Source organism: Geotrypetes seraphini, chromosome 12, assembly GCF_902459505.1.
Source record: "Geotrypetes seraphini chromosome 12, aGeoSer1.1, whole genome shotgun sequence".
Taxonomy (NCBI): domain Eukaryota; kingdom Metazoa; phylum Chordata; class Amphibia; order Gymnophiona; family Dermophiidae; genus Geotrypetes; species Geotrypetes seraphini.
In genome coordinates this window covers 74,227,075-74,239,123 of record NC_047095.1, presented here as the reverse complement: position 1 = coordinate 74,239,123, position 12,049 = coordinate 74,227,075, and the positions used below count along the sequence as shown (strand labels likewise).

At 42.1% G+C, this 12,049-nt stretch overlaps 1 protein-coding gene across 3 annotated transcripts in view; it reads left to right on the top strand.

The window, feature by feature from the left end:
• ARTN (artemin) overlaps positions 1-12,049 on the top strand; it is a 77,575-nt gene that overhangs the window by 56,042 nt on the left and 9,484 nt on the right. For 2 of the 3 annotated variants that reach the window (XM_033915297.1, XM_033915298.1), the window contains 2 exons: positions 2,890-2,977; positions 3,908-4,094. In XM_033915297.1, coding sequence (XP_033771188.1) covers positions 2,903-2,977; positions 3,908-4,094 — 262 coding nt within the window. In that variant the 5' untranslated portion in view covers positions 2,890-2,902. Of the gene's footprint in view, positions 1-2,790; positions 2,978-3,907; positions 4,095-12,049 lie in introns of those variants that run through there. The other variant, XM_033915296.1, reaches the window with a different exon arrangement.

Genomic DNA, 12,049 nt, shown 5'->3' with positions numbered 1-12,049 from the left:
AAAATACTCCCATTCATGGAGTAATCCTTCAGGGGTACCTCAAGGCTCCCCGCTATCACCCACGTTATTTAATATATACATTTCATCTTTAGGACATTTACTGCAGAAGCTAAATTTAATCTTTTACATATATGCTGATGATATTTCCATTTTAATTCCTTTCTTATATCATGTCTGAATTGAAACAATGGACAACCAATAAGATAAAAAAAATTTTAGCAAGTCAAATGACAAAATAACTAAGACATCGCTTCACCTGAATGGCCATGACTACCCAATTTTAAAATCTATAAAAAGACTGGGAGTCATTTTAGACTCCCATTTAACTTTGGTAGAGCACATAAATTTGGTGGTGAAAAAGTGCTTTTTTACATTATGGAAATTAAAGACCATCAAAAATTATTTTGATTTCTTAGCCTTTAGACTGTTGGTGCAGGCAATGGTATTATCCATATTGGACTACTGTAATATTGTCTACTTGGGCACACCAAAGAAAGTTGTGAGAAAATTAAGAATAGTGCAGAATACGGCTGTTCGCCTGATATTCGGACTGAAGAAAAGCAATCATATCAGTCCTTATTACTGGTCATTGCACTGGTTACCAGTGGAGGCACGAGTAATGTTTAAATTCTCATGCCTCTGTTTTAAGTCAGTCTGGGGATTGGCACCTACATACCTGCTATCTCATTTCGTGCTATATAACCCTGTGGGATAACCAGGATTTGCAGCCTATTTGCTTACCCGAAGATTTTAGGCTGCAAACTCAGGTCTTATTTAGACAGGATGCTTGCTTTTCAAGCAAACAAACAACAGTCCTGGTTGGGTAATTATATCAGTGGAGCCATGCTGTCCTATGGCGCTTTTAGAAAAGAAATCAAGACAATATTATCTGACAAATTTATCTCTTAATCTCTGCTTTTATCTTTAATATAATTCATTTTAGTCCATTAATTTTAAATTTTTAATGTCTTTTTTATCATAATAGGTTATATTCATTTTTTTACTATTTTGTATTTCACTGATTGTCCTTTTGTGGAAACCACCTAGAATTCTTCTGATTAAGGCAGTATAGAAAAATAAAGTTATGTTATGTAAATTATATCATTCTATCACTTGCATGCATTTGTGCTAACATCTAGGTGTAAACATTTGTACCAGGTGTAATTGTAATGCATAGATTAGCTATAAAGGCTTGATATACTGGCCCATCAAGCATGTTAGACTAGAATCTCTCAATATTTGAATTCTTTACTTATTCCATATCAACCTGTTTGTCAACTTCGGTCTTCACAGGCAAATTATCTAGTTATTCTATCATGTTCGAGACTTTGGCTCTATTTTTCAAGCAAGAGTGTTTTCCGTATATTAATTCATTTATTTAGCCCATCCTCCCAAAGGAGCCCACAATGGGTTACAAAGGTACATTCATAGTATAGATAGGACAAAATTAGATGAAAGACATATTTGGCAGACATAGCTTAGAAGAATTTGCAGCATTCGTAGAAGATCTTACATGGCATAGCATAGTTTTAGGACAGCAAAACATAAAAACATAAGAATTTGCCTCCGCTGGGTCAGACCAGAGGTCCATCGTGCCCAGCAGTCCGCTCCCATGGCAGCCCATCAGGTCCATGACCTGTAAGTGATCCTTTATATCCTTCAATCCTTCCTTATCTATATATCCTTCTAACTGTACCCTTTCTTTATCCTATATCTTCCCTATCTATATCCTTCAATAACTTTTTCTTTCAAGAATTTATCCAATTTATCCAAGTACTCTGTCCTATCACACCCTCCGGAAGCGCATTCCAGGTATCCACCACCCTCTGAGTGAAGTACTTCCTATTATTGGTTCTAAAGCAGCCGCTCATGGGATACCTTGTCAAAGTACTAAAGCTTTGCATTGTAAGCAAGGACATGATTGGTAATTGGCAGTTAAGTTCCCATGAGTTGCATTGGTCATTAAGGAGCTGGATTAGTGAAGAGGAAGGTTTTCACGGTCATAGACTGTCTATATAGATTCTACATTATGCACTTAGTCTCCCAGATTAAAAAGGCCTTGAAGACATTTTCTTTTCAATGATTCCTGGATGGTCAAGTTTCCTAATGTCTCTCTGCATTGTCTGATTGACATTAATTGTACAATTTACATCCCCTGGTCTTTTCTTTTACAGTGGTCATACTGTATTGTAAAGCGCTTTGTTATGTTCTTGTGCTTGTGTCTACTTTTCTTTAGAGAATAGACTTATAATAGGCACCGTAACCAGAGTCTTTCTTAGCACCCTGTTACCCAATTCTCCTCTGAATGGGGTTTGAGAAGATGGGCATAGGAGACATGCAGAGTAGGATAATGAAGTCAGAATAAAGTTAGGGAGGGGCACAGTCTAGCAATTAGATGAGGACAGGCTTACGAAGAGAGACTGAACAAATTGCAGCTCTACACTCTTGAGGAACGTAGGGAGAGGGGAGACATGATCGAAACATTTAAGTACCTCACGGGACGTGTCGAAGTGGAAGATGATATTTTCTTTCTCAAGGGACCCTCGGCCACAAGAGGGCACCCGCTCAAACTCAGGGGCGGAAAATTTCATGGCGACACCAGAAAGTATTTCTTCACAGAGAGAGTGGTTGATCATTGGAACAAGCTTCCAGTGCAGGTGATCGAGGCAGACAGCGTGCCAGACTTTAAGAATAAATGGGATACCCATGTGGGATCCCTACGAGGGTCAAGATAAGGAAATTGGGTCATTAGGGCATAGACAGGGGGTGGGTAAGCAGAGTGGGCAGACTTGATGGGCTGTAGCCCTTTTCTGCCGTCATCTTCTATGTTTCTATGTGGATGAGGCTGGAGAGGGACTTTGGGTTTCACAGGTTCTTTTGTGATTTCAGAAAGGAGGTGCTGATGTTCCCAGAGCTGGGGCTGGCATTTATGGGAAGAAGATTAGTGTCTGGGAAAAAACAACACCAGAGTTGTAAGGTGAGTATAACTTTTCTGACACAGAATTGTGTCTTAACCCAATTTGGTTCAGAATTGTCTTAACCTAAAAAAGAGCCTTATGCTAGCAATCATAGGGGTGAGCTCAGTGACTGGATGAAATTGCTTTGTTAATGTCTTTCTTTCTCAGGAATCCTGACTCAGAGGACTGAAGAGTAAAATTAACTTCTTAAGATGGGAATGTCTGTCTAAACACAAATCAAGTGTTGACTGCATAGAATTAAGTGAGGTTTGACATGACACTGAAGTGAAGAAACCTCATTCTTTAGGCTCTCCCAGTCTTGGGTCTTACTGTAGGATCTCAAAGTCTACAAAGGATGAAGAATCCCAGTCCTGCCCCTGCTATGCTTAGTTCTCCAGTTTTCAGCCTTGTGTCAGTGTGTGTTATGTAGCACAGAAAAAGGACCTGGGAAGCAAGTGAGATCAGGGTAGACCAAATACTCCTTTTGCAAACTAAGCTTCCAGAAGAATGAGGAGGGATTAAAGTTCATTTCTGATTCTCACACAGCCCAAGGTGATGACATTTGTGAAGCTCTTTTCCACTCATCCTTTTCTCTTTGCCTCTAGATAATTGCGTTCCTGCAGTTACATCTCTCTTTTGGTGTCTTGCCCTGAGTTCAAGTCACATTTTCTTGTCACTCAATTTACTGAGGGGCTCTTTAAGAAATACATTCTTCCATGAAATGCCTTGCTGGAGGCAGCAGACAGTCAGCTTCCTCTGAGAAGGGTGTGTCAGAGAAGTAAAGAGAGCCCTGCCAAATATTCTAGAGCAGAGTAGGAAGAGTGTAAGGCTTGAAGCTGCACATGTTATCTGTAAACAGGAGGCATGCCAGAAGGATTACAGCATTCCCAGCCTTCTTTCCTTCATCATGTGTTATTACTTTGGCTACTACCATGCCTTGTGTTTTCAAGGTGACACTCTGGACAACTTTCACCTTCCTGTCACTGCTATCTGGTGTGATCGCTGGATTCCCGCCACCAGAGCCTTGGCAGATGGCTACTATTGCTGGCATGAGCACCACGAGCCCAAGTTTCATGGAGGCAGGACTAGAAGACAATGTGGAGCTCCCATTAAGATCCACGTGGAGTTCACGACTTGGTAAGTGCTTCCTACGATGAACGTGGTTTGGGGATGCTGTTTCTTTATGCTCTGATTTAAACAGGCAGGGTTAAGCTCCTGAACATTTAAAGTGTACTCAGCTGGCCAACTTAACTAAATATCAATATTAGCTGGGCATCTTGACAGGAGAGGGGCGGAATATTGTCCAGGATCTGTATAAGAGCCAGAGGCCTGAGTTCTGTCAGACTCAGATATTCAGTGCTAGAACAAAAAGTGGAAGGAGTCTGAAACAGAAAAACATGCACTGGATAAAATGGTTGATATACTATATATGTATATGTGGTGTTTTATTCAAGTTTAGTAAAAATTTCATATACCGCCTAATCAGGCTTCAAAGCAGTTTACATACCGTATTTTTTGCTCCATAAGTTGCACTTTTTCTACTCCCAAAAAGGGGGTGGAAAAATGGCTGTGTCTTATGGAGCGAATACACCTCCGCCCCCTCACCCCCCAGCATTCTGCTACTGCTCATTGTGCCCCCCCCCCCCAGGTGTTCTTCTGCTGCTCATCACCCTCTTACCCGCTTGCTGCTGCAGGAAAGGAAGGGAAGGGCTGGCAACGTGCAATCGGGCCCACAAGTCTTCCCCCAACATCAGAATTGATGTTGGGGGAAGGATTGTTTGCCCAATTGCATGCCGCCAGCCCTTCCCTTTGTGGAATTGTGCCAGCAGTGGGCAAGCGGCGGACCAGGGAGGAGGAATTAGCGCTGCTGGGAGGAAAGCAGGCAGGCTTCAGTTCGGGAAGGAGGAAGGACAAAGGCGGAAAGCAGTGAGGGGGAGGGGGCACGAACTCAGAATACAGGAAGGAAGGAGGGAGGGAATAGAAAGAGACAATTGTTGGGCCTGAGGAAGGTAGAAAGGAAGGAAAGAAGGAAAGAAATAACTATCCAATGCAACCAGAAATCATCAGACTACAAAGGTAGGATTTCAATTTAGTGATCAAAATCTGTCTGCTGCAGTATATTTGTCTATTTTCCTAGGGGGCTGGGTTCAGAGGCACAATTTGGTTCAGAATATTTTTTTCTTGGTTTTTCCTCCTCTGAATCTAGGGTGCATCTTATGATCAGGTGCATCTTATGGAGTGAAAAATATGGTAGTTAAAAAAGGGAAACATAAAAAATGAATACATAATCAATCGGAAAGACAGCAGGTAGTAATGAAGCACATAATAAAACAAAGACTAAAACAGTGACATTAGGGAAAATGAGGAAGAACTACATTATTTAAAATAAAAAGAGGAAATAAGGAAGAACAGGGTGAAGGGAAACACAGAGACCGGCAATAGTGTAGGTTTAAAATGCATGTAAAGCATCCTGATAAGGACGGTCATGTTTTTAAGTTGGTCTTGAAGAGGTTTAGTGACATTTAGGGGCTGAGTTCCAGAGCTTAGGGGAAGTTAGAGAAAATATTATTTTGCATAGTGTTGATATGTTTTAAGGATGGGATTGAAAGCAAGTTTTGAGTAACTGATCGGAGGGATCATTGGGGAGAATATGTAATTAAGAACCTGTTGAAGAAACCCGACTCGGACCATGTTTTGGTTACAAAGAGCCTACCTCAGGGGTCACAAATACATCAATTGTTGATCCTTATAAAACAATCATAGATATAATTCATCACAGGTCCACAACTGAATCAACAAATTTGAGGAAATCTGTACCGGCAAGGGCTGGTGTAGGTTTCCTACAAATTTGTTAGCTCAATTGTGACTCTGTGGTGAATTCAGTGGGGTGCAGTCAGGGCCTTCAGGGTATTCAGTGAAGGCCCTGACCGCCAGCGACCGGCTGCTCACTCCCAGCTCTTCCTCTGGGCCTGCCTAGGCAGGCCTCATTATCATTATTTTACAGACCTATCTTCAGCTTGGAGAAGAGATGGCTCAGGGGTGATATGAGAGAGGTCTGTAAAATAATGAGTGGAGTGGAAAGGGTAGATGTGAATCGCTTCTTCACTCTTTCCAAAAATACTAGGACTATGGGACATACGATGAAGTAATAGATTTTATGGATTTTGAAGTTTTGTAAAGGTGGTAATGATACAGAACTTAAATTTCTTCACATCAGTACAGAAGTCAAAAGGAGAAGTAGCAAATGTTATATGTGGCTCTTAGAAAGAAACCAAGACATGACATCATTCAGCACAGTGCGCACATTAACTTTGGGTATGTATTATAATATGTAGCACAGGAGTGTCCAACCTTGTTCCTTGAGAACCTCAGTCTAGTTGTGGTTTTCAGGATATCTCCAATGAATATACATTAAGAACATAAGAATAGCCTCACTGGGTCAGACCAATGGTCCATCAAGCCCAATAGCCCATTCCCACAGTGGCCAATCCAGGTCACTCAAGGTGTAGCAATATTCCATGCTACCGACCCAGGGCAAGCAGTGGCTTCCCCTATGTCTTTATCAATAACAGACTATGGAATTTTCTTCCAGGAACTTGTCCAAATCTTTCTTAAAATCAGCTATGTTATCCGCTCATACCACATCCTTAACTATTCTCTGAGTGAAAAAATTTCCTCCTATTAGTTTTAAAAGTATTTCCCTGTAACTTCATTGAGTGTCCCCTAGTCTTTGTAATTTTTTCCAATTGTACCCGTTCTACTCCACTCAGGATTTTGTAGACATAAATCATATCTCCCCTCGGCCATCTCTTTTCCAAACTGGAGAGCCCTAACTGTTTAAGTCTTTCCTCATATGAGAGGAGTTACAACCCTTTTACCATCTTGGTCGCTCTTCTTTGAACCTTTTCTAGCGCCACTATATCTTTCTTGAGATAAGGAGACCAGAATTGAACACAATACTCCAGGTGAGGTCGCACCATGGAGCGATTCAGGGGCATTATAACATTTTTAGTCTTGTTAAGCATCCTTTTTAAAATAATTCCTAGCATCCTATTTGCTTTTTTGGCTACCGCCACACATTGGGCAGAAGATTTCATCTTATTGTCTACGATGAGACCCTGATTCTTTTCTTGGGCGCTAATCCCCACAGTGGACCCTAGCATCCGGTAACTGTGATTCAGGTTATTCTTCCCAATGTGCATCACTTTGCATTTGTCCATATTAAATTTCATCTGCCATTTGGACGCCAAGTCTTCCAATTTCCTAAGGTCGGCCTGTAATTCTTCACAATCCGCATACGTTTTAACAACTTTGAACAGTTTAATGTCATCCGCAAATTTAATCATTTCACTCGTTGTTTCAATTTCCAGATCATTTATAAATAAGTTAAATTGCACCGGTCCCAGTACAGACCCCACTGTTTACTCTCCTCCATTGAGAAAAATGACCATTTAACCCTACCTTCTTTTTTCTATCCGATAATCAATTCCTTATCCACAACTGAACTTTGCCACCTATCCCATGACTCTTTAATTTTCTCAGGAGCCTCTCGTGAGGAACTTTATCAAAAGCTTTCTGAAAATCTAGCTACACTATATCAACCAGCTCACCTTTATCCACATGTTTATTCACATCTTTGCGGGGGCTGAGGTTAGTCACCTCTGGTTTAGTTCATCTACTGAATCCCCTATTATAAATGTCACTGCATGTCACTGGGTGAATTATATCTGATTGTTTTATAAGGATCAACAATTGATGTATTTGTGAATCCTGAGGTAGGCTCTTTGTAGCCAAAACACGGACTATGTTGGGTCTCTTCAATTGTGAATAAAACACCATATATACTGTATATCAACCATGTTGTCCAGCGTATGTTATGCTGAGGTTTGACGTGTTCTGTTTCAGACTCCTCACACTTTTTGTTTCTTGGTTCAAGCTTGTGGGAGTTTTGCTCCATTCCCTTTGTTGTGATTCAATGTTGGAACCCAGATAAGGCTCAGTATTGGATATTGGGGCCTAATTTTACCTACATTGGTCAGTGTTTGAAAAACTGCTGACCACTGCCAGTTGAATATTGACCATTATATTATTAATGTCAGATAACTTTCCTCACTCACGGAGGTTTGGTGAGATGGCCAAGATCTTGCACTTCACTCGCTCCTTAATGTATGACATTTTATAGCAGATCCTGAGATTGCAGACTCCTTTTATGAGTTCAGTAAAGGGACATGTGCAACTCCAGTGTGTCCTGTTTAAATATACACAAAAGGCACTTTTCCAAAGGAAACTGACATGATTGTACCAAAGTGCCTCTCATTCACCTTCTACTTTGCATTGGTAGCGAGGAATGGGACTTCATAGGACACTACTTCAGACTAACTAAGGATAGGGACACAAACAATCACCATTTACCTCAAAATGCACCTTAAATCGAACATTCAAGGGTGTTCTGGAATACTGCAAGGCCACCCACACATCACACATACACCTACAGAAGACAGAAAAAAAGTGGAGAAAAAGCCTCAGTTAAGCTTCATATGGCTAAAAGAACTCTACTTATGTGTCTTCACTATATCAAAAACAGTGGTGAAAAATGGGGCACAATAGCAGCCCCCCAAAAAAACACCTCACATCCAGCACGCCAAAATCTCACATACAAACATTGTGTGAAAAAAGATTGCGGTCCAGAGGCACAGTCAGAAATATTGCAACTTGAGCAAGGAAAAAGGAAAAACTTAGCTGTCCACGAAGTCCCAGCTGTCTCCAATCAGGCTTACTCCCAAGCCCCACTACCCAGGCCTCGTGGGTAAACAGCCCACCTGACGGGGAAATCTCCGTTTCGCTCTTGCTGCGTCAGGGGTGAAAAACTTCCTGCATCAAAGGCAATCCACCACGACCCTCCATGCAAATCCTTCACAGATTTCACAATCAATGCGATGCTTTATAGGACACCAATCTTTGGCACATTTGGATCAAGTTTTCAAAAATCTGCAACTAGAAACTAAGGGGCTCTTCTACTAAAGTATGGTTCGGTTGTGTATGGTAAATGCAGGGGCATGTCCATCATCTTCTCTGCACTTCCCACACACTACACTACATTATATGTAGTGCCTGAAAGTGCAGGTGACACATTTTGGACCCAAGAATAAAGAAATCGATAATAGCCCAAAGGGAGCTCCCCCCTTGACCTTTAATTCTCTGATTGTACCTCAGCCTCCTTAGCAAATAACCCATCCAATTTCCCCCAGTTCCCCCAATCTGATCCCCCAGATAAACCCTCTCCCTTGATCCAAAGTCCTACTGATAAGTTGCAAAGAATCCTTCCCCCCCACCTTCCCTGGGATTTACCTGAAGATGATCTAGTGGGTCAGGACAGGAGGGATCCCCTCTGCTCCCATCTAGCTCTAGGAAACAAAATGGCTCCATGACCCCTAGCAGTAGTCTTGAGGTACTACCACTAGGGGCACTCTTCCATACACATTTTTAAAAATTCTTTCCATAAAAAAAAAGAATTGGAGATTATAAAGTGTCAGCAGGCAATTACCAGTATAGAAAATAGAAAACCTTGGTAAAGAGTAACTTATTCCTCTAAAATAAAATGAAAGCTTTGGAGAAATCTCTTCAATCCAGGATGATTGTACTGAATAATATGTTTTAATATTTGTGAGAGGTTCTGAAATTTCCAGAGAAGACTACTCTGTTGATTTCTAAGATACATTAGCTTTTTGTTTTTAAGAAGATGTTTCATTTTTGCATCAGACTCGTGCTATGTTGAATTTTGCTGTGATGTTGAAATGTTTTCAGAACAATGTCTTAGGGCCTATTCTATCAAAGTGCACTAGCATGAGCATCAGGAGCAGAGCAGAGCGGGTAATTCAGTGCGGCTCTCTGCACTAAAAACTGCTAGCACAGTTTGATAGAAGAGGCCCTAAGCTTCTGCAGTTTTAATTATATACTTGGTTGTAGCTTTTGACTGTCATACAGATGACATCTTTGTAGGAGGAAGATTCATAGGTTTTTGGATTTCTTCTTAGGCCAGGAGTCTTGCAGTTGGAGTAGAGAGTTGCGCGGAGACAGAAGAGAAATCCCATCCGTCCCCGCCAAAATCCCACCTGTCCCCACCCATACCCGTGAGGAATCCCTCCGTTCCCACCCGTCCCTGTGAGGAATCCCTCCGTCCCCATCCGTCCCCGCGAGGAATCCCTCCGTCCCCACCCGTCCTCGCGAGGAATCCCCTCTGTCCCCGCCCATCCCTATAAACTTCAGAAATAGTTATTTCATTTAATTATGCTACTGAATTAAAGGCTCTGGTAGAAACCCATTTACAAATAAGCAAAGAGACTTTATTAATTTGGAAATATTAAGAATACATACTTTGTAAACGGGTTTCTACCAGAGCCTCTAATGCAGTGGTTCCCAAACCTGTCCTGGGGGACCCCCAGTCAGTCAGGTTTTCAAGATATCCCTAATGAATATGCATGAGAGAGATTTGCATACCTGTCACTTCCATTATATGCAAATCTCTCTCATGCATATTCATTAGGGATATCTTGAAAACCTGACTGGCTGGGGGTCCCCCAGGACAGGTTTGGGAACCACTGCTCTAATGTAAATATAAAATATAAATACTCAGCTGATGAGAACCCCCAAGCTGACAGCTGAGGACTTCCTTTGCAGTTGGCCGGGGTCCCTTTTGCCAAGCTTGGCAGGCAGCAGTAGCGTCCCTGAGTCACAGATGCTGGCACCTCAGTGGCTCATGGATGTTGCCAGCAACTGCTGTGCTTGGTGGAGGGGAGTTCTGGCCATCTCTAGAGGAGGTCCTCTGCTGGCAGTGCTTGGGGATCCCCACCAGTCACAGCAAGGGTCAGCAAGTACTTCAACACTGTAAAAATAAAACCAGAAATGCATTTCCTTTTCTTCTGAACACAATACAAAGACATCTGCTATATACATTTCCCAAAGCTAACATATTTTAGTCAATAAATTCCATTTTTTACATTTGTTGTCTGGAGACTTATTTTTCCATAAAGTTGGTCCCAGTTTCTTTTTTCCGCTTTCCTATCTTCTGTAAATTCTTCTGTTGCTATCCATTGGTTCCTCCTATCATGGTCCAGCATTTATCCCTTTCTCATCTTTCGCCCCTGCCCACCAGTCCCATGCCTAACATTTCTCCTTCTATCACCCCTCTCCAGCACCATGCCACATCTCTCCCTCAATTCACTTCACCACTATGTCCAACATTCCTCCCTCTTGCATCCGTTTCAATCTGTCCATTCCACCACAATATTTCTTCCTTTCATCTGTACCTCATTCCCTCCCTATGATCAAAAATTCTTCTTTCTTCCATTCCCCGTGTACACAACCATCTCTTTCCCTCCCTTCCTCTCTCCCAAGTTCATGCCTTCTGTGTCCAAAAACGCATTCCCTCCCCCACCTCAGCATCTCTTTCCCTCCATTCCGCTTTCCCAAGTTCATGCCTTCTATGTCCAAAAACGCATTCCCTCCCCCACCTCAGCATCTCTTTCCCTTCCTTCCTCTCTCCCAAGTTCATGCCTTCTGTGTCCAAAAACGCATTCTCTCCCCCACTTCTTTCTCTCCTTTCCTCCATCCTCTCTCCCAAGTTCATGCCTTGTGTCCAAAAAAGCACTCCCTCCCCCCTTTTGTGTTCCGCGTTTGCTTCCCATGTTCGATCTCCTTCTGTCCCGCATTTGCCTCCCACGTTCGATCCCTTCTGTGTCCTGCATTTGCCTCCCACGTTCGTGTCCAGCCCTCATTTTCCAGCAACCTTATCATCAACTTTCTCATCCAAATAGAGCTCGAGCCGCGAGGCTCGTCTTCTATTTCCTGCCTGCCCTGGCGCAGCACACAGCCGACTGGAAGTCTTCCCTGATGTCAGCGCTGAAGTCGGAGGGAGGGCTTTGTTATAAGGCTCTTTGTCGACTATTACCCTTTTATCTAGTACCATATCTGAAACTGTTCAATTAAAAAAAAACATATCAGAAATTCGGGTATGTTTATCTTCCCTACCCCAAGGGCATGTCATTATAAAACATTCTTTGACAGAACTTTAGAATATCAGGCGGGGAAAATGA